Source organism: Amblyomma maculatum, chromosome 1, assembly GCF_055883805.1.
Source record: "Amblyomma maculatum isolate TAMU_Amacu chromosome 1, ASM5588380v1, whole genome shotgun sequence".
NCBI classification, from domain to species: Eukaryota; Metazoa; Arthropoda; class Arachnida; order Ixodida; family Ixodidae; genus Amblyomma; species Amblyomma maculatum.
This window is the reverse complement of record NC_139344.1, coordinates 388,031,306-388,053,757: the sequence shown is the minus strand read 5'-3', so window position 1 is coordinate 388,053,757 and position 22,452 is coordinate 388,031,306. Positions and strand designations below refer to the sequence as shown.

Here is a 22,452-nt window from a genome sequence, read left to right as displayed (position 1 = left end):
TGTCGCAGGACTAAAAATATCTACAGCGGATCAGACATCCTACCTATGCACCTTTCAAATAAACTGCAATATTTTATTTTATACACATTGTTTTCAGGTCAATGTCCGAGGAACGCGACGTAGTGAAGGGCTCCGGAAATTGCGGCTTCTTGCCCGATGATCCTGCCTTTACGTCGCATAGTATACGGGCGCTCTGCGGCCATCAAAACCATAAATAGCAAAATTACTTCTGAAACGGCATTACATTTAGATTCGCTCGTACCACTACAATGATACAAGACAATGGCAAAAAAAAAAAAAAAATTAGAGCACTGCAGAATCTGCATTGGAGTAACGCGAAAGCACGGATGCTGCTGTTGGTTGCTTCTAGTTGCTTAATTCACTTCTTGTTTATCCATTTTAGTCTTTGGTACTTTCAAATTGCGCGCCAATGCTCTCGACACCAATTCTGTAAAAGTTTCGCTTGTCAGGTGCCGGCGAGGTGCAGTTCCAGTTCTTTGGTTCAGGTGCAGCTAGGCGGCGCGCTACATCGAGGCACCCTAGGTGCAGCTAGTCACTGGAATACCACTTTTGTCCACGACTGTACGTTTACATTAACGATAAAAATAAAAAAGAAAGAGGTGCGGGCGGTCATCGATCCATTCATTCACACACGAGTAGAGTGTGTGATTTCGCATAACTGAATATAGATGTATCTGCTGCCCGCTGGCTAGATATTTACCTTACTGTGAGGGTAGCTTTTGCCAAATTTTGCAAGTAAAACTGATGCTGCATGTTCCTGTGCTGGAAGATAAACACATATATTGCGTCGGAAGGTAAACACATGTTGCGATCAGGTGCACCATGTTCACGTTGAATATTTCCTACGCTTCTTTCGAGGGCTAAACGAAAATAATTTGAAACCAATGAACCAGCGTATCTAGCACAAGAGGGTGTTCCTTGATGGCACGAATTTTCGCCGGTCGGTTCTGTGAAGCCACAATGACCACCAATGCAGATCACGGTATGTTGCACAGAGAACACACCTTTCCTAACTCAGGCCTGATGCCGCACCTAAAAGCGCAAGATAATCTCTCACGTGTACACTGCGAGAAACAATCGAAAAAAATTACCGACGATTACGTTACTTCCTAATGCGAAATTTGAGCGCAGCAAATAAGCTGTTTCACCTTTTCGATAGATTGAGGCAAAGAACTCGAGCAACACATGTATGCGCTATCACAGAATTTTTTTTTTATTATTTTTCACACGTATTCCTTTAACAAAGAACGGCCGCGGCAATTTCGGCTCGGGCGGTGCACATATACAGATCCGCCGCCACCGATCTGGCTCTCTGATTGCCACCGCACAGGGGTTGCATTGGAGGAGGAGCGAAGAAAGGAATTAAGTTCGAGCCGGCGCTTTGACAACTGGAGACTCGCAGGAAGAGGGGGGCGGCGTGTACACCCAGCGGCAAACGATGGGGGCAGAAGCGCGCGCAGCAAGCGGACAACGCGATAAAGGGAGGAGGGAAGAGATAGCAGCGACTGACTGATGCTGCTGACCCCGATAGTGAGTCAACCCCAGCTGCGGAGTTGGTTTCAGGGACAACGCCGCCGATGCCGACGCAAACAATATGATACCCTCGCTTCCGCAGCGCCAAGAACCAGGTCCAGCCGTGGGAAGGTGGTCACGTATTCGTCGACGTGCCGGGGCCTACGTGAAATAACCGGCGCGTCAGCAACTGAAGAGCACCCTATCCGCCACACAGAAACAGGGGGGGGGGGGGGGGGGGGGGGTACCCTCCTCTCCTCTTTCTGCATGGCGGCGACGGTGTTCTATGCAGTCACGTTATCTTGACTCTCTAGCGGCGTCAGCGGCATCCAGCGCTATCAGTCGGTCGCTGCTAGCGCTGGGGGGATGAAAGGGGGGCGGAGCTGGTTACGAGGCCGACGACGACGCGAAACCCAGGAACGGACGCCAAAGAGCTGCGATCTAAAAGAGGAACTGCAGCACACGACACGTATTCCGCGCGCACGCTTGCAAGGGATATGGCGACGTGAGGTCACGTGACGCGCACCAGCCAGCAGGCGAGCCGGCGGCGCGCGGAAAACGAATGCGGTACTCTGAAATTTTTCCAGTGATTCTAGGTGCAGCGCGTCAGCAGCGCCACACATTACTGGTGCGCATTTTCAATCGAGCCTTGTTTACTGCATGCTTGTTCCTATTGGCCGTGAGCTGCAAGTTCTCGCAGTGTGGCTATAATCGTGGCTCGAGTGGTCATGGACGATAACATCGCTGAAGTCAATTTTATGACATTTCTGGAGTAATCCGACAGCGAGGACGAGGAACCCGACGCCGTGCTTTCCTTTTAATTACATATCGCGGCTCAGAGCGAGACGGATCGACTGATACGGACAGCAACCCAGTTCCCGTACAAGCGAAGTGCTGTTGCTTGATATTTCAGCTTCGAACACGGGAAGATATTCAGGTTGTCACAAGAGACCTACCTTATAGGAACTCGCCATATTCACGGAAAATGACGCCGGATCGACGACGGGAAAAAATGTCCCTATAGTAAACCATCGATGTTTACAAGAAATCTTATCGGCAGCGCGCGTCGTCTGCTAGCGCCGTCAACACGTCAACCACTTTTCTGCACCTCCTCCTCGGAGGGTGCCGCGGTTCTTTGCACCAGAGGGGCACCACGACTGCACTAAAATCAATCGCGGACGGTGGTGCAGCGAAAGCCGTGAATCGAGCGCTTTGGTGCAGCACACCGTGAACCGGTTCCGGTGGTGCAGAGAACCACGGCTCAATCGAACGAAACTATTCACTTCTTGTTTACCCATTTTAGTCTGGCACTTTCAAATTGCACGCCAATCCCTTCCTATCTCCCTTTTCGGCTCTACTTCCGGTTGCGTGACGTCAGTAATTGACTGCCTTAATTACCTAGTCTGGTACTTTCAAATGTGGCGCCAAGCCATTGGCTGATCATTTTCGCAGTTATTTTAAAATTTTGTGCCTCTAATTAATTCATTGGCCTAATTACTTTTCAGAAACATTACAGCACCCTCAATCTATTGACTCCACTCATTACCTTCTACCACTTCTCAATTACAACTGCTGTGGATATGATTTTGCTGACACGGTCAGCAGACAGAAATCTAAGAACATAGAGAAGTAATGCTTTCGCATTAAAAAAGAAAAGCATGGTCAAACGATCGCCAGAGCCACCACTTTCACTTTGAAGACAAACAAGCGGCGAACACAGGGCTCTGCTTGTCCGAGCTATGTGAACCGTTTAAAGCCCCCGATAGGTTATTGCTTCTGTGGTCCCAAAAATTGACATGGCAGCTCGCGCTCGTCATAGGCGTTTCTATTCAGATTCCGGTGAACGGGAATATGTGTGCCGCAATATATTTTTTAAACGAACAAACAGAAAAGAAAGCAAAAAGGCTGTTCAGCAAAAAAAAAATAAAAGAAGACAGAAAGACTTCCAGATACAAATTTTATTTCGATTTAGATGCAACCACATGCACAAAAAACCATAAATAAAGTTTGTTTTGTTTAAAAGGGGTTGGGCTAAAAAAAAAAAAAAAAAAGCTGTGCGACCAGAATACCCTGCCAATTTTGGTACTTTATGACCTTAAAGTAAACGCCCATCTCCGCACAGTTCCAAGTCCAGGGAAAAAGAGCAGAAAAGTACAATTGAAAAAAAAAAAAAAAATAATAATAATAAAAAAAAAAGAAATTATGACAGGGAGACCATGCATCAAACTAAATGTCACCTTTATATAAAGGTGCGACCTTCTGCATGAGAAGACAGACTTGAATAATAGTGTGGGTATGATTATGAGTTTTATAGATAAACACTGATGGTAGCAGAAACACTGGTCTAGCTGGCCAGTGCTGTGTTACCGCAGCCGTTCTGTCCTAAGATGCAGATGCTTCCAGCTCCGTAGCAGGGGTCTCCTGCTCTTCATCATTGTAGATGTTCTCTGCCTGCAATGAGAAGCAGACAAGCTGTTGACACAAAACAATTGCAAGAGGGAAAAAAAAGTGCCTGCCAACAAAAAAAAAAAAAAAATGCATGCGCAAAGTGGTGCTGGAATGTGTGGGAAACCCTAAAACAAGGACGGATGTGGTATGCTGAAATACAGTCGTTAGCAAAAGTGGTATAAAACACTCGGCCAATGGCGGAGCTTGGGCAACTGCATCGAAACACCACATAGCGACCGCGATACATGCATGTCGGTAAAATAGGGAACCGCCACAATGGTCTCCATCCCAAAGTGCTGTTGCTGGAACGCAGTTTTCCCGAAATGCGACACCCACTGCATGTTGTACACCATGTTTGCTCACGACTGTAAATGCTATTGCATACAATTACAGACAGACACATTCCCTTGCCTTCCCTTTGATCCACTTTCCATACTGCATCCCACAACTAATGTTCAGCACTTTGGAAGTTAGGGACCACTTAGCCAACCACAAGAGAGTGCTACTCGTGTTCTTCCATGCCACGCCATCTGCGCACGGCATATGTAGATACTGTTCAAAATAGTATAAACAGATGCTGTCTACTTACCAAATTCTTAAACAACAGTAAGAAGTTTAAAATACGCTGCTTGACACATTCGCATATTCAATTCAGTGCACGTAAACCCTAGTGGCGCCATCTGGACTGAAATCACTGATCAACCAATCAAACCTCTGCTTACGGCATATGCTGATATTGCTGCAAAGTAGTATAAATAGACACAGTCTACTTACCAAACCCTGAAAGAATAGTAAGAAGCTTAGAATAGCACTTAACGTGCCTTTACACTGTTTTGTCACATCCACACAGTTCAGCATATGCAAGATAGGCTGTGGTTAAAACAAACCCAGTAGAGCCACCTGGTTTTCCAGAGTACATTCATGTCAATCAACAAACCAAATGTCTAATTTAGGTCTAGGAGAAGCAGAATCAAGGCAGAAGCTTTACAAGCATCAAAACACACATACACTGCCGTGTAGATGAACATCCCTGAACTTGTACCACTCATTTGAAAAAAAAAAAAAAAAAAAATAATAATAATAATAATAATAATAATAAAAAAAGCACCAAAATGTAGGTTGACATTTCAGCAATACATTTCAGCAATACATTTCAGCAAAAGGTGTTGTCACCCTGCAGATAACAGCTGTGACCTTCAGAACAGTGATCTCTCCCAATCAGCGCGCAGCAAAAATTGAATTTTTGGGGGCGAATGCGAAAGTTATCAAGGCACGGCTTTTGACGTTCCGGGCCAGTTTGATGTAGTTTCGCTGCCAGTGCTAAAGTCTGCAGAGCTGAATTCGTTTTCCAAGTCATCACTGCTCCTGTTTGCATCCAAAAACAAGCTCTCTGATGCGTCAGATTCCGCGGAACTGCGCCGTTCCCGCGCAGCAGGAGCGTAGACGTCAACGCCATGACGTAAACAAGCAGTGCGGATCATAAGACTCCGGAGACCATCTGGACGGGCGCGGCACAGCAGATAAATAAAACCAAAAGCAAAACTGAAAGAACAGTTATTCTATTTCCCACTGGATGACGCCACTTGTTGAGCGCTTCCAAAGTGGGAAAATTCGAATTGTGAAACCATCGATAGCTCGATAGCGGGCTATCGATGGCAATAGGCGCGGGCAGGAAAGAGTTGAACTAGAATTGCACAGAAGTGTATGCCACACTGAAAAATCCTGTATAAATTTTACACAGTATTCTGTATACTAGTGTTTTGTACAGGAAGGGCCTGCAAGAACCCAGATGGAACTGCCATATCGCTGCTGAATACAGTCAACCTTTGTTAATTCAGGACCAGAAAAAATGTCAGAGTTAACCGAAAGCTCGAATTATAAAATGGGGTAAAAAACGGCGAAAAACCTATTGCATCACAGCAATTGTAACTGTTTCAGACCTGCACAATGGTTGTCTGCATCTGAGATTTAACCAAAGTGAGAACGGCGTTTTTAGCAGCTTTGTCTCAAGTGCTTAATCGACTTTAAGTTGTTAATTAATGTAGAGTGTTCTGAATGGCAAGAAAAGAAGCCTTGCTCATTTATTATCGCAGTGTGCCCTGTCTGGAGCCACGTAATTAAAACTTCGGGAGGGTTTCTTTAATACCATATTTACCTAATTCTAATTCCTGTGGGCCATTTAGTTTGCAAGATAATAATAAGCTTCTGTTGCTTAAGGCCTAAATTGTGAAATAATGGGTTGTTAAAAACTTCATTTAAGGCCAGAAGAGTAAAGAATGAAATGTTGGGAGCAGTTTCCAGGTATGTTAATTAGCATTCATTTCTTGCTGTCTTATTAAGTTCAATGTACCAAGTGGGAGTAAACTCATCAAAATAATTAACTTTAACTTTCAGAAACAAAAAATCTTACCAACATTTCACACAGCATACATTCAGCTTCCCATTGCAAAAAAAAAAAATTTCAGCTCCATGAGCTTTGAGCCCCGAGATACTGAGGCCGCAAAACTGCAAGTGGTAGACAATGCATGTTTTGAGAAAAAGAGCAAAGAAGAAACAGGGGATTATTTAACGGACATTTACTGGTGTAATGCACACATTTACAATTTAAAATGGCTAGAAACCTCTTGGTATGTAGTCTTTGCATTCCAACGTCCAAATGTCGACTCTCTCATTTGCAGCACGTTCAGTTGTCACTTCTTCGGTTGCACGAGTCACATGAAGGCAGCAATTTTTTTTTTTGCCGTCCTATTGCAGAGTTCTCACATCAAGACCGCGGTGAGGGACGTTCATTGTGGGAAAAAATGTCATTTGGAGCTGTTTGCTGCTTCCAGTGCTCTGCACTACATGGGAAGCAAGCACATTCACTATGGACTATGAATACGATCCAATCAGCGCACACGTGCAGCGAGCTCTATGAAGACGTGCCCCCGCAGTTTATGCACTTTGACGGCAGTTTCTTATTCAAGCTTACCTTTTCCAACGTGAATATTGCAGCCTTATGTTTTACATGTTGGCAGTCTCGGCAAACTGTTCACATCTGACGATCGTGAACTCCGCCTCACCAAGCGGACTGTCCACCGCGCTGCCGTCATCGCCACGAAAACAATCCAACCGCCGCTTCATTACTGGAGTTCAAGCCTTTTCTGTTTTGAGCGTCTTTCTGCCCATCTGAGGGCTGCAATATCACTGTGTCGTGACGGGTACGACCGCTGACAGTAGCAGTCTCCCGTGCCGGGGAACACGCTAGGCCTACTTCAGGCTCGTCCGCTTGATCGTTCGGTGCACAACTTTCGTCGACCTGAGCGCAAACCGCAGGGGCAGGGCATCGCTTGAGATAATTAATAACCAATTTTTTTTCCCCTTTTCCCAAATTCTTGACGTGAATGCACCTCGTGGTTCGGAACCAAGCGTCGCCGGTGTCACGTCTTCACTGTCTCCCTGCGGTTCCGGCATGCCGAGCAGACGCCGCCAGCCAGCTCCACCAATGCGATGACGCCCTGCCGTCACATTCACCCCGAAAGCCAATGGGATTGCAAACGCCATGTTTTTTTCTTTGCTATTTTTTATGCGACCAATGGGCGAATGGGAACAGCAGAGGTGACAATTTGAAGATGAAAGGCGGCTCTTTCGAATGAGACAAAGATGGCTACGTTGCCGTGCACGAAATGGAAACTACGGAAAACAGTTGTTTTGGGGCAGTTTTCGGCCCAAATTCGGGCAAAATGTATTACATAAATTGGCATAGTGACTTCGAAAATCACATTTTCTAAAAAGTGATTATTCGCGATTTTTGTTGTCCCAAAGACCCGTGTCCCCTCGTAAAGCTGAAAGCTATCGAGTATGCGCTACAGCATGGCAACCGTGCTGCCAAATGGCACTTTGGCGTCGAGTTCTGCTTACGTTACTGCAATCACTGGAGACTGTGATTGCAGTGTCGTTATGGACTGATCAAGAGTAGAACTGTATGGCCTGCTGTGAACATTATACCACAAAGCACGGGGAGTGACGGTGAGGCTGCGTGTGGCAAATAAAGCGGTTTAGTATTTCGTGCTTTTGGCGACCCTGCACTTTTATAACAAAAGTGAGTTGTGCTTGAAAGTAATGTTTTAGTTATAGTTTACAATGGCTGGCCTAAGAATCCTGATTCACACCTATTTAAATTGGCTTTTAGCGCTCCAAAACATCTGCTCGAAAACTTTCCCTGCATAATTATCACACCCCCTAACTTCGCATCAATTTTCCACGAAAAAGTGTGAGCATAGAGAGTAAATACGGTAACTTCAGCCGTAGAAAGCGAGTTCCGTGCAGTCAAATGACTTCAGGTACATCTGTGGTTTAAGAAAATTACTTGCCGTTGTTCATTAGCCACTCCTTGCATATAAAGCTGTGATAGGACTCGAGCCCACTGTAAAACAGAACCGGAAGTAAGGTCCCACACTCATTTGGCAGGTGGTAACAGCAATGCTGCTGCCATACTTACTGAGGACACAAATGACTTCAAGCTCCTGTTAGTAGGAGGAAGAAAGAAAAAGCGATGGCGACAAGAGCAACTAAGCGAGAAATTTTGCGTAAATGAAAAAAGGAACCGATAATCAAGTCGTTCCTGAAGTAGCGAGTGGTAATAGGCGAAAAGGAGGCCGCAATACGGGGCAAAAGAAACAAGAGAAAGAGAGGGATGCAAAACAAAGTTTGTCTACGACTGTTACCTTACATGCATTGTCGTGCAAGACTAAGAAGACCAACGATAAATTCAAATTAGAAAAGCATGATTTTACGCCAGCCAATTTTTGAGGTCACGTTGACAGGGATATCAGATGGAGAAAAAGAGAAAGAAAAAGAAAAAGAGAAGCTGAATGAGTTTTGCGAATCAGCTATGAAATAAGAACACCCATCAAGGCAACCAACAGCATGGCACCAATAATGTAGATACCAAAAGTGTTAGTCATGAATTTTATCAAGCAAGTCTGGTTGGACCTCTCGAAATTTATTACCGCTCTATGATAAAAGTTCAGTTAGAAGGCTTCAAAGTGCAATACAATGTTTTCTCTAACTGCATGGTGTATCATACATGCTGCACGAAAATATGTCGCGGCCACACCTGGAAACTAAGGCTGCTAAATGATGCTCACTATTTTGCCGACCGAAAATAATTCATGCGGCAAAAAGGTTAGTTTTCTCATCACTGGCACAGTAACTTCATACTCTTACAAATGGAAAATTGGTTTCCAAAATGCTTTTGTCAGTAAAGCCCACGAAAAGTGGCCTAGGAGAGAACCGCCACAACAACTGACGACCGTGGGTCGCACGTGCAATGGATCACACCATTGCAAGCACTCATCTCTATCTTGATTATGATTCCAGACACACACTGCTGTCATGACATTTACCGGTAAGGAGTTCCGCTATCATCTCCCATTCCGGGCAGTGCCCCGTAAAATTTGCGCAACTTTTTTTGCCACTAATGTTTACAAAAAGAAGAAGAAAAAAATTTACTCGCAGATTTTGTTTCCTGTTAAAGCAGATAGCACTAGCTAAAGCATAATGCTATAATTCTCTCTGCCTGCGACATTTTAACAGCTCCGAAAACGCCACAATCCCAGCATCCTCTGCCCGCTTTTTCTTGAAGTTGCGATGTGTTCAACTGAGCCACGGGTGAAGAGCAGTTTTCTTGTTTTAAATTCCAGTGCCCTTTTCTAAAACACTCTATATGAAATGAGGGGAAGATTTGTTGCTCCCTCCACGACTGCGATGCATTAAGAGAGAGGGAAAGGACTTCTTACCATTTGCCAAACTTGCATGATGTTATCTTCCGACACGGAACAGATGACCCACGGTTCATTGGGATTCCACGAGAAGTCCGAAATCTTGGCTGTGTGGCCTCCGTGAATAAACTGCAAGCACAAGAAGAAGCGGTGATCAACAATGACAACAGATCAGCCAGAAAGCACAGGTAGATGACCAGAAGAAAAAAAGAAGGGAGGAGGTTCTGTTCAAATAATAGCTGCAATGAATGCAGCAATACAAGCCTTTTGTGGCATGCGTCCCTTTGCCAGAACCTAGTATTCCATTGAACTCATGAAACCATAAATAACCATTAAATACCTTCCACATGATGCAAGCTGTGTGCTGTTCGCTCAGAGTGGGTTATTTCATCAGTCCGACATCCTCAGCTTACCAAAATAACAAGTAGCTGATCTAAAGAATACACAAAATATAAGGAACAATTTTTGGTGGGCCTACATGACTTGTTATATCGAGATTTGACTGTAGGCCTTTGCCGTCCTAAAAAGCAGCCCCTTCGATTTGATCAGTCAATCAGACTGGCTTGAATAGGTTTGGCTAACTGTTTCGTATTGTTGCCACTCGAGCTACACGCTCTGCATTGCCATTTAAGGCACTTACAGCAAAACGCGTGCGGGTCAGATGGAGGGGTGTAAGGGCAGTCAGGACTCAAAGAGGCGCTCACTTTCATACGCTCCTCGTTGGTTTCCATTGTTACCCTTTGTGACAGTCTCTGCTCTCACGCAGTTGTGAGGCATGCATTGTGGCACTTTCACACCGTGTCACACAGTCTTTGTTTGGGAGAGCGTAGTTGTGCGGAAATATTGAAAGCGTGCCTTTGGCACATATACAATCTAATATCGGCGCTTGCTAACGAAACATGAGGAGCAGCAAAGTTCAAGGCCTTTGAGGTCAATATTTCATGGCAAAGCGATTTTCCCTATTGTTTCAACTCTTTGGGCAATTTCCTGGTTCCCGTCAAATCCGAAACATAGATCGGCAACTAGTTGTAATTTTAATCCCAAATCGAAAATCGCACAAAAAAAAAAAGAAGCTGGAGTGACGTTGAGCAGTGAAACTAATATACAGTAGAATCTCAACAAAACAACCAAAGCTGACACAAATTCATGAGTTCCTAGCTAAGGCTAATAGTGTACAATAATTGAGATGCTTCAGACATTCACACACACCACCACAGATGATATGAACATGTGAGACGCAACCACACCTTCGTAGAATAACTACTGCACACACATCACCAATGTTACAAGTTATGAGGAGTAGAGACATATTATATGCCAGTGGTCGAGCACCACCGGAACTCCCACCCGGCCAGCACAAACCACTGTCCCAGTATCGGCCCAATATTGTAATGCGTTGGTACTGCCACTATGTTGGGCTAGTCATTGTCAATACTGGGTAGATTTGTACCACCTGGACACTTAGGAAAATGTGATGTTGCTGAACCCCACACTTCAGATATCCGAACTGCCAAACAAGCTGTACGCACTGCAAGTAGTGAAGAGTCAACTGTTGATCAATTGCATTTCTGCACGAACAGCGGCTTCATCGTGCTTCTGTGAATGAATGATGCTAGTTTTCAACAACTTGATTTTTTTCTGGGACCCCATGGGATTCTTATTAGTTGAAATTCTACTGCATTGGCGTTTGCCACTATGTGACTCCTTCTGATTAAAAAGACTGCTGTTAGATGCATCAGATATATATATTTTTTAATTTCAGAACCATTTGTCATTTTTTGGTCAGAGCTTTAGCCACAGTCCAATAAGGCTGCTGTCAATGAAGCATGCGTCAGCAAGATGCATCAGCTTTGAGCACGCTAAAAGAAATAAACACCATGACACATTGACATTACAGTACAGGAGAGGCCCCTCCTCACCAGGAGCTCCGGTGGACCATCCTCGGCGTCTTCAGCTGACTGCTCCTCGCCGATCTTGCTGAGGTCCCAGACATGGAGGCGCCGATCGGTGCCGCTCGAGGCCAGGATCGTCTCGTTATGAGGCGACCACTGCACCTGGAAGATTTCGTCCTTGTGCGACTCAAACGAGTGCAGTTTCAGTTTCAGGTTGCGCAGGTCCCACAGCGCCACCGTCTGCAAAGAAAAACCAACACAAAGAAGTCACCCTCGCTCAATACGTACAACGCGCATTGGCAAAACAAAAAGCCTTTTACTGTCGTGCACGAGCTGCAGCCACCTTATCACAGCTAACTGCTAATCTGATCCACCTGAAGATTCTTAGCCATTATTAGCTATGTTTGCTTTCCCATGGAACCCACTACATTGCCTTAGAAGACACCCAAGCCTTGCAATCAAAACAGGACCAGAACATGGCTTTGGCACTTATAAACGAGGGCGTGTTGCAAGGGCCAAAGGCCAGTGACCTGAAAGGCACGATATAAGGGTAAGAGCAGCTGACAAGCTGGGCAAGATCCATGTTGGAAAAAACGGTATGTTGTGCTCTTTCAACGGAGACTGCAAGAACAGTGTTAAAGAAAAAGAAAAGAAGAATGCGATCAAGCCACCATTTCTAGCAACACATAGCACAACACAGCGTCATCTGTGGAAGATCGCATTGCTCACCTTGTCGGCTGAGCCCGTGGCCAGAATGAACTCGCTGTATGGGTTGAAGGAGAGGCAGTTGACCTCTGCTGTGTGGGCATCCACAGTGTGGCTTGGCTTGTTGGTGTTGTTGGAGCGGGTGTCCCAGCTGGAAGGCAGACATCAAACGTACCATTCACAGTCTGTAGTATTCAAGCTCAGATTCACACACATTACCAAATTTAATCTGTCATGCTGCTTCAGGGGCAAAGTCAGATCACTGAAGCTCATTAGCGACGACAAACTCTTGCTGATACTATGTAACAACTGGCTGGAGAACCTGATATGTCACCTGAAAACAAAATGATCTCGTAGGTTAACCTTTTCCGGTCACAAGTCAAGTTCCCCTCCTCTCTCATCAGCGACACTGCAGAAAGGCAGTTCAAGTCAATGTTTCAAAAAACGGCCTGCTGAGCAACTTTGCCAACAATCTTCGAAAACGTCCCACAGTTTTAATTTTTGTCAGACAGGGCACCGTGTGCTTGTAAAATTTGGTTATAGCAAAGATTATAGCAAAGATTTCAGAGCTCTTTGATCACATCAGTTGACCCTACGCCAAAACTGTCAGATTAGCCAAACTGTGACATCGTCTGCAGTGTTAATTTTACCGGCTGATAATTAGAACAACTGTTTTCCCCTAGTTCTCTGAAGTTTAACGAGATTTTACTACGCAGGACAAACAAGCACGCAGTGGCCGAAGATACTCACATCATCAGTTTCTGGTCATCAGCTACAGATCCAAAAAGGCTCTCGTGGAGAAGGTGCCATGCTACATCCTAAAATAAATGGAAAAAAACAAAAGAGCATTAGGGCGAAGTCACAAAGACTTTTTTTTTTTGCGCAAAGGAGGAAAGTCAGTCACGAGCCACTCACTTCAACAACGGCGGTGTGTCCAGTGAAGATGGTTTTAGCGTCAACCACTTTATTCTCTTTTGGAGTAGCATTGATGTCCCAGAGACAAATGGTCTGCAATGAGAAACAAATTCAACAAAAAGAACAAACTTAATAGCCACCATGTTTGCAAGCAAAACTCACGTGGTCATCTGAGGCACTTAGGAGGTGGCCGTTGAGATTAGGGTTCCAAGAAAGACCGTATCTGCAACGATGAGACAGGGAGGTGAAGGCTGATGCTGCAGCATGCATGTAATGATCCAATTAGTTTGGCACCTGTGCCACGCAAAAATCTAAGCAGAGAATTTACTAATAAGCAAAAAATAGTATGCCACTGTCAAATGCAGCAGCTACGATTCCAATTAGGCTGGTAACCTTGGCAACAATAAGACCCCTACTTACCCTTCCTTCTGATGACCGCGAAGTCTGAGATCAGGACTACATTCACCGGCGGGATCTGGGAAGAGAAAAGCATAGTGACTAAAGAGGATTAAGGGGGGACATGGGTCTTGAGCAAAATTTTCTTAATATTTGTCCTGTCAGTATGAAATTTGCAGGGTTTATGTAAATTCTTGTGCTGGTTTCAAATATGTTGTTAGTTTTCTTCTACATAAATTTGCTGAGTAGTTACAGCAACTTTGCTGTTCCAGACTTGCGGGAAGCTTGTAAAAATATCTACAGAAGGGAAATTGCTAAAATGCACATGGATCTGTTCCTGAATGTCTAAGGAACACAATAAAGCAAGTTTTGCGCTCCTGCCTTACTACAAGCCAAAGTTATGGAAGTTTTAAGTTTCAGCTTCACAAGTGCAACCACCCCCTTTCTACATCTTCTTATGTTTAAAAATTTTTCATGCAGTTGAGACCTTGTATAATAGCTTTATTGTGTTCCTTTAACACTCACGAGCCAGTAAAAAAAAAATCATTACAATCTAACGAGTAGGAGAGTCACAATGCCACCCGCAAAATAGAAGGGTAGGCAAAATTTTCATTTTGAGAAAAATGGAAAAAACGAATTGCAATGTCAAACACTAATTTAATCAAACAAAAACTGTAGAAATGCAGGCCACTGTGGCCTAGAAGGCTCCTGGACAGTAATCTGCATTGGGTTTGCCCTTCTGCTTTCGTTTTGCTGCAGTCTGAAAAGCTGCAGAGGAAGCACGCTTCCTCTCTGTTCTCAGACATTCACTGGTGCAATGCACACGTTTACAATTTAAAATGGCTATAAACCTCCAGGAATGTAGTCTCTTTGCTTTCCAACGTCCAAGTGTCGCCTCTTTCATTTTGATTTGCAGTTGCAGCACATTCAGTTGTCACTCTTTCGTGTTTTTTTTTTTTTTTTTTTTTTTTTTTTTTTTTTTTTTTTTTACGTACGTCGTTTTGCTACGTCCTCGCATCAAGACCGCGGTGAGGAACGTTTATTGCGGAAAAGAAATGTAATCTGGAGCTGTTTGCTGCTTCCCAGTGCTCTGCATTGCACTGGAAGCAAGTGAATTCCCTAAGGACTATGAACGAGGTCCGATCGGCGCAAACGCGCGGCGAGCTCTACGAAGACGACGTGTCCCGCAGTTTACGCATTGGAGAATAAGTTTGACGGCGATTCCTTATCCCCGTTCACTTTTTTAAATGCCAATATCGCCGCCGTATGTTTTACGCTTCGCCAATCTCGGCAAACTGTTTTGACGATCGTGAACTCCGCATCGCCAAGCGGACTGTCCGCCGCGCTGCCGTCATCGCTACGAACACAATCCGTCTACCGCTTCGTTGCTGGAGTTGGCGCGAGTTCAAGCTTTTCCTGTTTTGAGCTTATCTTTCTGCTCATCTGCGGCCTGCGTTATCACTGTCGCGGCGGGTGCGACCGCTGGCAGTAGCAGTCCCCCGTGCTGGGGAACACACTAGGCCTACTTCAGGCTCGTACACACGATCGTTCGGCGCACGATTTCCGTCGGCCTGAGCGCGCACAGCCGGGGCAGGGCATCACTTGAGATGATTATTCAACTATTTTTTTCACTTTTTTCACAAATTCTTGCCATGAACGCACCTCGCGGTTCGGAACCAAGCGCGGCCGGCGTCACGTCTCCGCCGTCTCCCCGCGGCTCGGGCGCGCCGAGCAGACGCCGTCAGCCAGCTCCACCAATGCGGGGACGCCTTATCGTCACGTGCACCCCGAAAGCCAATGGGATTGCAAATGCCACGTTTTCTTTTTTGCTATTTTTTATGCGACCAATGGGCGAATGTAAACAGCAGAGGCGGCAATTTGAAGACGAAAGGCGGCTCTTTCGAATGAGACCAAGATGGCTACGGTGCCGCGCACAAAATGGGAGCTACGCCTCGCGGAAAATGGTTGTTTCGGGGGTCGTTTTCGGCCCAAATTTGGGCGACATCGATTATATAAATTGGCATTGTGGCTAAAATACAAACCCTAGAGATGAAAAACTTAGCAGATAGGTAGATAAAGAGCTACTGATTTCGCAAATCACATTTTCTAAAAAGTGATTTTTTCGCGATTTTTTGGTCCGCAAGACCCGTGTCCCCCCTTAAGGAGAGCTAAGAAAGAACATAGCACCTAAAAAGTACACAAAAAAAAAAAAAACTTTTGTAAGGCTGCAAACAGCTTGTGAAACGAAGTATAATTGTTCGTTTGTTTGTTTGTGGGGTTTAACGTCCCAAAGCAACTCAGGCTATGAGAGACGCCGTAGTGGAGGACTCCGGAAATTTCGACCACCTGGGGTTCTTTAACGTGCGCTGACATCGCACAGCACACGGACGCCTTGCTTTTCGCCTCCATCGAAAAGCTGCCGCCGAGGCCGGGATTCGATCCCGCGTCCTTGGGAACAGCAGTCGAGCGTCGTAACCACTGCGCCACCCCGGCGGGGTGAAGTATAATTAACAGTGCCGCAACTCTCGCGTCAAACAGGAACTTCTGTCTCTGTGTGTATGCCTCGAAGACCATCATCAATCAGCAGCATATCTAGTGCCAGCTCCTAGCGCCACCACAAAGCTATGGTTTATTACGCAGCAGCCAAAAGCCTAGCTGCCTGCCATTTTTCTTCATTGTGGGTCATTTGCTGGTCGGTCGTTCGTACCATTCACTTCAGGAAAACGTGGACATATTGTGGAAAATCGACGCAGGGAAACAGCAAATCAGTCTCTGCAGACAACTTGGCATAGGAGCATTGACCATTGACAGACCAAGACAGGACTGTCGAACTTCAAGGCACTGAACCCTGAAGATGAGATCATATCGAACTCTGTTTTTATGCGCATGAACAAAGTCCTCATTTCATCGTTCATCACAATGACGAACTCGATGAAGTGTGGCGCAAAGTGGAAGGCGTATGACCATTTTTAATCTCTCATGTGTGCTGCACACGGCAGAAGAAAGCAATTGATTTCTTAAAATAAAGAGGCTTGAAATGAGTGCAACATTTCCGTTTGAGATTGTGCGCCTGCTCGCGTGTCTACTGCCAAGGTAGGTCTTTTTCATTGTTAGGTTTGACCACTGGCTTATTAACTGCAAGTTCTTCATTACAGCAATATTTCAAAATAATGAACGATTTTTCGCTACCACATGTGATTCGTTACACCAAGATTTGACTGTATTTGCACTCACAAACATGACTAAAACTTGCTGCTGCAGATGGCTACTAAATATCGGGAGATACTAATTTGCGCTTAAAATTAGCTTTGATTTGCAGCTTAGCTTATGACATTAATGCTGCTAGGGCGGCTATTGATGGTGATGCTGGCAATTACAAGTACACAATGCATGGAGCTAAGACAAAACTAAATAACACTCCAAGCCATATGTGTAAAAAATATCTGAAGAGGAAGTAGAGGCTTATTCAGCAGAGCGCTGCAGGGTACCTACCAGGCTTCGAGGGGTGCTTAGTGTAGTCGAAGATTAACACATCGCTCGAGGGGGTCTTTGTGGCGATGATGCACGGATTCTGCGGCATGAAGCGCGCCCTGTTGACTTCCCCCTCGTGGTTGATCTTGATTTCAATATCAATCTTCCCACTGACCGATCCAAAACCACCAAACTCTGTTGGATGGGCGAGAAAGGAAAGAGAGCTTGTGAAGTAATGCAAGCACAATTAATGGGATGCAGAAAACAGTGAGGCTAAACTACAATCTTTTGCTGGCAGTTCTGCATGCCTAGAACATTATTAGTAGCAGCAACAATGTGTCTAGTGGGAGAACTACTCCAAACATGAGAACACTGCATTCGTTAAGCTGGAATTATAAAAGAACTTCGCCCTCTCAAGACACAAAGGTGAACGGTTCTACAGTCTGATAGGAGATCTCATTTGAGTTTGAATCAATGATGAAAATCCAATGGTTTTAGTGAACATCATAACTGCCAGCAAACACTTCTTTCCAAATACCAGCATGCTACGTGCCACAAAAGTCAAGTTCTGGGGATGCCTTACCTCCTTTCTCGCTATCGTAGTGAGTTGCATCAAATTGAGCATCCTCACTTGGCAATTGTACGCTTGCTATGAGCAGGTGGTTCTGTTCATCAGATCTGATAAAAAAAGAGGACAGGATACATGTGGAATGCATGACACTTGCAAGCTTAGCAGTGCTAGTCTATAAAATCGGGTCGTTCAGTGACTTAAAAGTGAAAGGCCTTACGTGTGTGTCCCCAAGATTAGCCTGTGAATGCTGTAGTCCCTTCCCTCAGGGCTGGAAAAGAGGAATGGAAATGTTGTATGAAGAGCTTTGTGCCGGGAAACGCAGTCTTAGGCGTCCACGACATCACAAAAAATCGACCATCATTGGTAAACAGTGAAGTGCCGAGTGACAAACACTTCAGCACCTAGAGAAACATAGCATATGCATCTAAGATGACTACGTTACAAATACACCAGCAATAAAGAAAAGACAATAAGTCGATTTTGATCTTCTTAAACCATTACAACGCCACTCATCATCATCAGCATGATATTACTCACTGCAGGGTGAAGGCCTTTCCCATATTTCTCCAATTAACCCGACTCTGTGCTAGCTGCATCCACTTGGCCCCTGCGAACATCTTAACCTCATCCGCCCACCTAACTTTCTGCCGCCCCCTGCTACGCTTTCCTTACCTTGGAATCCAGTTCGTTACCCTAAGCGACCATCGGTTATCCACTCTTCGCACTACATTTCCTGCCCATGCCAATTTCCAATTTCTTCTTCTTAATTTCCACTAGAATGTCAGTAAGAGTTGTTTCTCTCACGCCACTCACTATACAGCAAAAAGAACAGCAGTTCAGTTTTCAGCTTGGATTTTTTAGTTAGCCTTGAGGGTGTATTGAACTAGCTTAGAAACCTGCCAACATAAAACGATCATGGCAATCACGATCCAAAGGTGGTGTCCTCTTCTTGCACCAACCCTCCACACTAACAGTGGTGTTCTCATCAATATTCGGCGCATGCTCCCTGTATTCAGTAGATGTAAGTAATAGCTTTGTGTGACAGGATGATGTCCATTTGTCCGTTTTTAGTTCAAACAGAGGTGACTGCTCCACTTAACACAGACTATCCGTGACCTTGCTTATCAGCATACCAGACCAGGTTTTCTCTCTTGGCGCTGCAATGCAGAGTAACATGAATATTTCTGTAATTCTGTATACTCGCTTCTGACATAGTGACGCATAAATTATTGGTTATCCTGTTTTCTAACTAAACGTATTTAATCGCTTTGCACCCTGCCGTGATTAAGGCACTTGACTATTCGTGCCCAAGAATGCTGGATCGAATACTGGCCGCTTTTTGGTGGAGGGAAAAGCAAGGCGCCTGTGTGCTATGGGATGTGAGTGCACGTTAAAGAACCCCAGGAGGCTGAAATTACCAGAGACATTTACTATAGAGTCGCTAATAGCCTGAGTCGCTTTGGGATGTTAAACCCCATACACCGAACTGAGCCTGCACTGAATCAACATCTTTGAGAAATTTTGTAGAAGCCTCTAGAATTTTGCCAAGGAATTTTTTTTTTCTGAAACAATATGTACCTTGCTTTTTTTTTTTTTTCATGCTTTCAAGACAGCTCTATTAACTATGATTTTAAAATGTGTTTATTTTAAACTTACTGGTGAATAAATTTTCTTACCCACATTGCCCTGAAGTTGCCCCTTTTCCAGTAGTAAAAAAGAGTTAACCTATGCCTTCATGCTAAAGTGAGCACAAATGTTATTATCTGACCCTATCAGTGAATAGCTCCCCTAGAAAACCACCAATTCCAATAAAAACAAACGAACTGTGCCCAAAGGCATCTGCAGTCTATGAGGGACTATCTTTACACATAGGCTACGATAGATGCCATAAAGGAAGAGCTCTTAAGCTGCACTGCCACTGCAGGGACCCCCCCCCCCCCCCATCAAAAGCTGCAACTGAGGTCAGGATTTGATCCCGCGTCCTTGGTCTCAGCTACTGACCACCAAAGCTAGCAAGTTAACAGAGAAAAATTGTTGGATTATAAAGTCCAAATTGTTCTTTCTACTATGACCAAGGGGTTAAACATCAATTTTTACTTGAAAAATCTGCCAATTTTTTTTTCCAGCCATTTATTTAAGGCCACATTTATCTTTTTTCAGCGATATTATTTCTTACAGACGACTTGGCATTTTTTTATTTAATGGAGCATTCTTGTGCGATCAAAGGTCACTCAATGTTTAACTTAGCTTCCTTGCCAGCCTTAGTGTTCAAATCACCAGCAATTAAAAATACTGTAACGAGTACAAGGCAGCGAACACTGAACAAATCAGTTCCACACACTACCACACATTTCCTCCCTGTCTTCGAAAGCAGTGTTTTGACGCTGGGAGTGTCCTCAAACTAGATGCACACAGGAGAAGCAGGAAACACAAAGCTGCACACGCGCAAAAGATCACTGCCTCTCATAGTAAGGTTTCATCCGCACAGCGTGAGCAGTTTCAGCACTTGAGGACCGCCGTATTGAGGATTGTTGACCCCGAGGAACAACTTCATAGTTGACGTTACTAAGACGCCGAATGACCTCGTATGGGCCAAAGTAACGGCGAAGTAGCTTCTCAGAGAGTCCTCAACGGCGCACTGGTGTCCAGACCCATACAAGATCGCCAGGCTCATAGCGAATGTCTCGGTGCCGGTGGTTGTACCGACTGGCACCGCGGTGTTGTTGATGTTGAATACGGCCCCGTGCGAGCTGGTACGCTTTTTCGGCTTGCTACAAAAATATGTCGACGTCCGCACAGGCGTTAGTGGCATCGTCGCCGTGACCTATGGGTAGCATGCGTCCAATATTGTGGCGATGGGACGACCGTAGACTAGCTAAAATGGAGCAAGACGCGTCATTTCCTGTTCAGTTGTGTTGTATGCAAAAGTTGCATATGAAAGACCTTCATCCCACGTGCGATGTTCAACATCGACGTACATGGAAATCATGTCTGTAGTGTTCTATGGAGACGTTCAGTCAGTCCGTTCGTTTGCAGATGGTCCCCAATCTCAACAAATTTAACTATAGGACTATTAGATAAAGACACAAATAGAAGTTGATTTCTAAAAGGTGGTGCGCCACGAGCATTTTGCCCTATAGACTGTGCTAGATTGGAAGGCATCACAAGCTGGTTTTGATGACAGCGAGATAGAAGTGCTGCTTAACCATCATGGTAGCAAGATCGTGGTGCTTTTTCAAAATACTTATGCACGGTTTTAAGTATCCTTGCATGCAGTGAAGAAATCTGCTTAGCCAAGTGCCTTAAGCAGGTATAACATTGAACTGCAGTACCAGCAGCCAATGTATGGCAACAAAGTGGACCGTCCCAGTCGGTAGAGGCGTGCAGGCACTGAAGTAATAGCTAGAAATGCAAACTGCCCTGCTTACTACTATTTATCTCATCTGACAGCAAGTTCTATAACCGGCTAGCAGTGGCGAGCATGTTGACAGTACTGACCCTTTCCTGTTAAAACCAGATTTCTAAAACTGCATTTCACACATTTCGATTTAAGTACAATCAACACATGGGTACTTTTTCTCTTCACTCAAGCAAGCTCTACGGTGCAAACAATTTAGAAGTGACAGAAAATCTCGTCTGCAAGCCGCAGAGTGCATTCCTGCATCAAGAGCCACTAATGCAGCAACAAACAGGAGGCACCTACCGAGTTACGTCTGGGAGCCATTGAGCCGTCAGGCTGGGCCACTCCAGAGCGTGCGTCATTACGAGGTCATAGAGAAAAGGAGTGTTCTTCTTCCATATCTTGTACTCCTCATTGATCACCCTCTCTTCCACTGAAGGGCAAAGAAGGTCCAGCACCAAAGTACGAATTAAAAAACTCAGCTCACTATTACAAATTCAGATTAGGTAAGAGACCGGGTGACAATACAACCTTAGAAGCAACTTCGAGAAATATAACCCGAAAACGTATATACGGTACACTGGTTTCGGCTGTTACGACTACGTTCTCTGCTGTTCTTTCATAGTGTTCATGGGGAAATCATGCGTAACTAGAAACTGCTATGGAAAAAAAATGCCGCACAAAATGGGTGCAGTGGCATCGAAAGCTTTGCCTCGCGACAATGCTGCCACAGGGGGCAAGCACGGAGCGAGATTTCAGTTCAAGGAATAAAAAGAAAACTACAGTTCAGTGACTAGCAATAGCTCTATAGTATCGAAGACAAGCAACATCAGTAACTCCAGGCGACTTTAAAATATGGCGGGTGAGAGTATCACCCAGCGACACCAAATACCGCGCAAATTAATCGGTGCCGGAACCCCCATACTAATGTTGACACGCCAAGCTCTACAATGCTTTTGACATGATTTAAAACTCTGCGAAAACCTAAGACATGCTAGCCAATACCAACGCCTCAGTCCACAGATAATTAACATACTATTCCGCATATGTAAATTCGCTTTCAATTTACACATCGCCCGGTTCAGCCATTCTAGCCATGCTGGACAACCGCAGCACGAGCATGCGACATTTACGCATTTTTCAGCTTACCGGCGTCCTTGTCTGCCATTTTTGTGCCTTGAGGTGCTGCTGGACGAAACGAATTGCTCTACAGTTGCTGATCAATGGTCCTAATTTCCCCAACGAGTTATTTTAGACAACTTTTCAATGAGCGCCCACAGCGCCGACGACCTGAGGCGAGACAAAGCTAACAAAGCCGGCAGGGCAGACATGCGCAGAGCCAGCGGCTGCGGCGGCTCT

General features: G+C 45.0%; 1 protein-coding gene across 2 annotated transcripts; it reads right to left on the bottom strand.

Moving 5' to 3' along the window:
* Positions 1-3,709: 3,709 nt before the first annotated feature.
* Positions 3,710-22,431, bottom strand: Caf1-55 (chromatin assembly factor 1 p55 subunit). 2 transcript variants are annotated; one of them, XM_084594083.1, is made up of 13 exons: positions 22,243-22,430; positions 21,397-21,526; positions 17,911-17,961; positions 17,706-17,800; positions 17,144-17,317; positions 13,676-13,730; positions 13,418-13,478; positions 13,256-13,348; positions 13,091-13,158; positions 12,365-12,491; positions 11,663-11,875; positions 9,762-9,872; positions 3,710-3,984 (listed from the first exon to the last, which is right to left on the bottom strand). In XM_084594083.1, exons 1-13 carry the CDS (start codon positions 22,259-22,261, stop codon positions 3,916-3,918), a joined length of 1,266 nt encoding a protein of 421 aa, XP_084450209.1. In that variant the 5' UTR covers positions 22,262-22,430; the 3' UTR covers positions 3,710-3,915. The 2 variants fall into 2 exon arrangements, with proteins under 2 accessions (XP_084450209.1, XP_084450199.1); XM_084594073.1 differs by lacking the exon at positions 3,710-3,984 and adding an exon at positions 8,285-8,386 and having other exon boundaries at positions 22,243-22,431.
* Between the last annotated feature and the right edge of the window lie 21 nt (positions 22,432-22,452).

Bases quoted from the DNA above. Each gene is read 5' to 3' on its own strand.
- Caf1-55 (XM_084594073.1), bottom strand. The intron at 17,962-21,396 runs GTAGGTGCCTCC...CCTCTTTTCCAG, and splicing joins TGGCTCCCAGACGTAACTCG to CCCTGAGGGAAGGGACTACA. The intron at 9,873-11,662 runs GTGAGGAGGGGC...TTGTGCTTGCAG, and splicing joins ATGGTCCACCGGAGCTCCTG to TTTATTCACGGAGGCCACAC.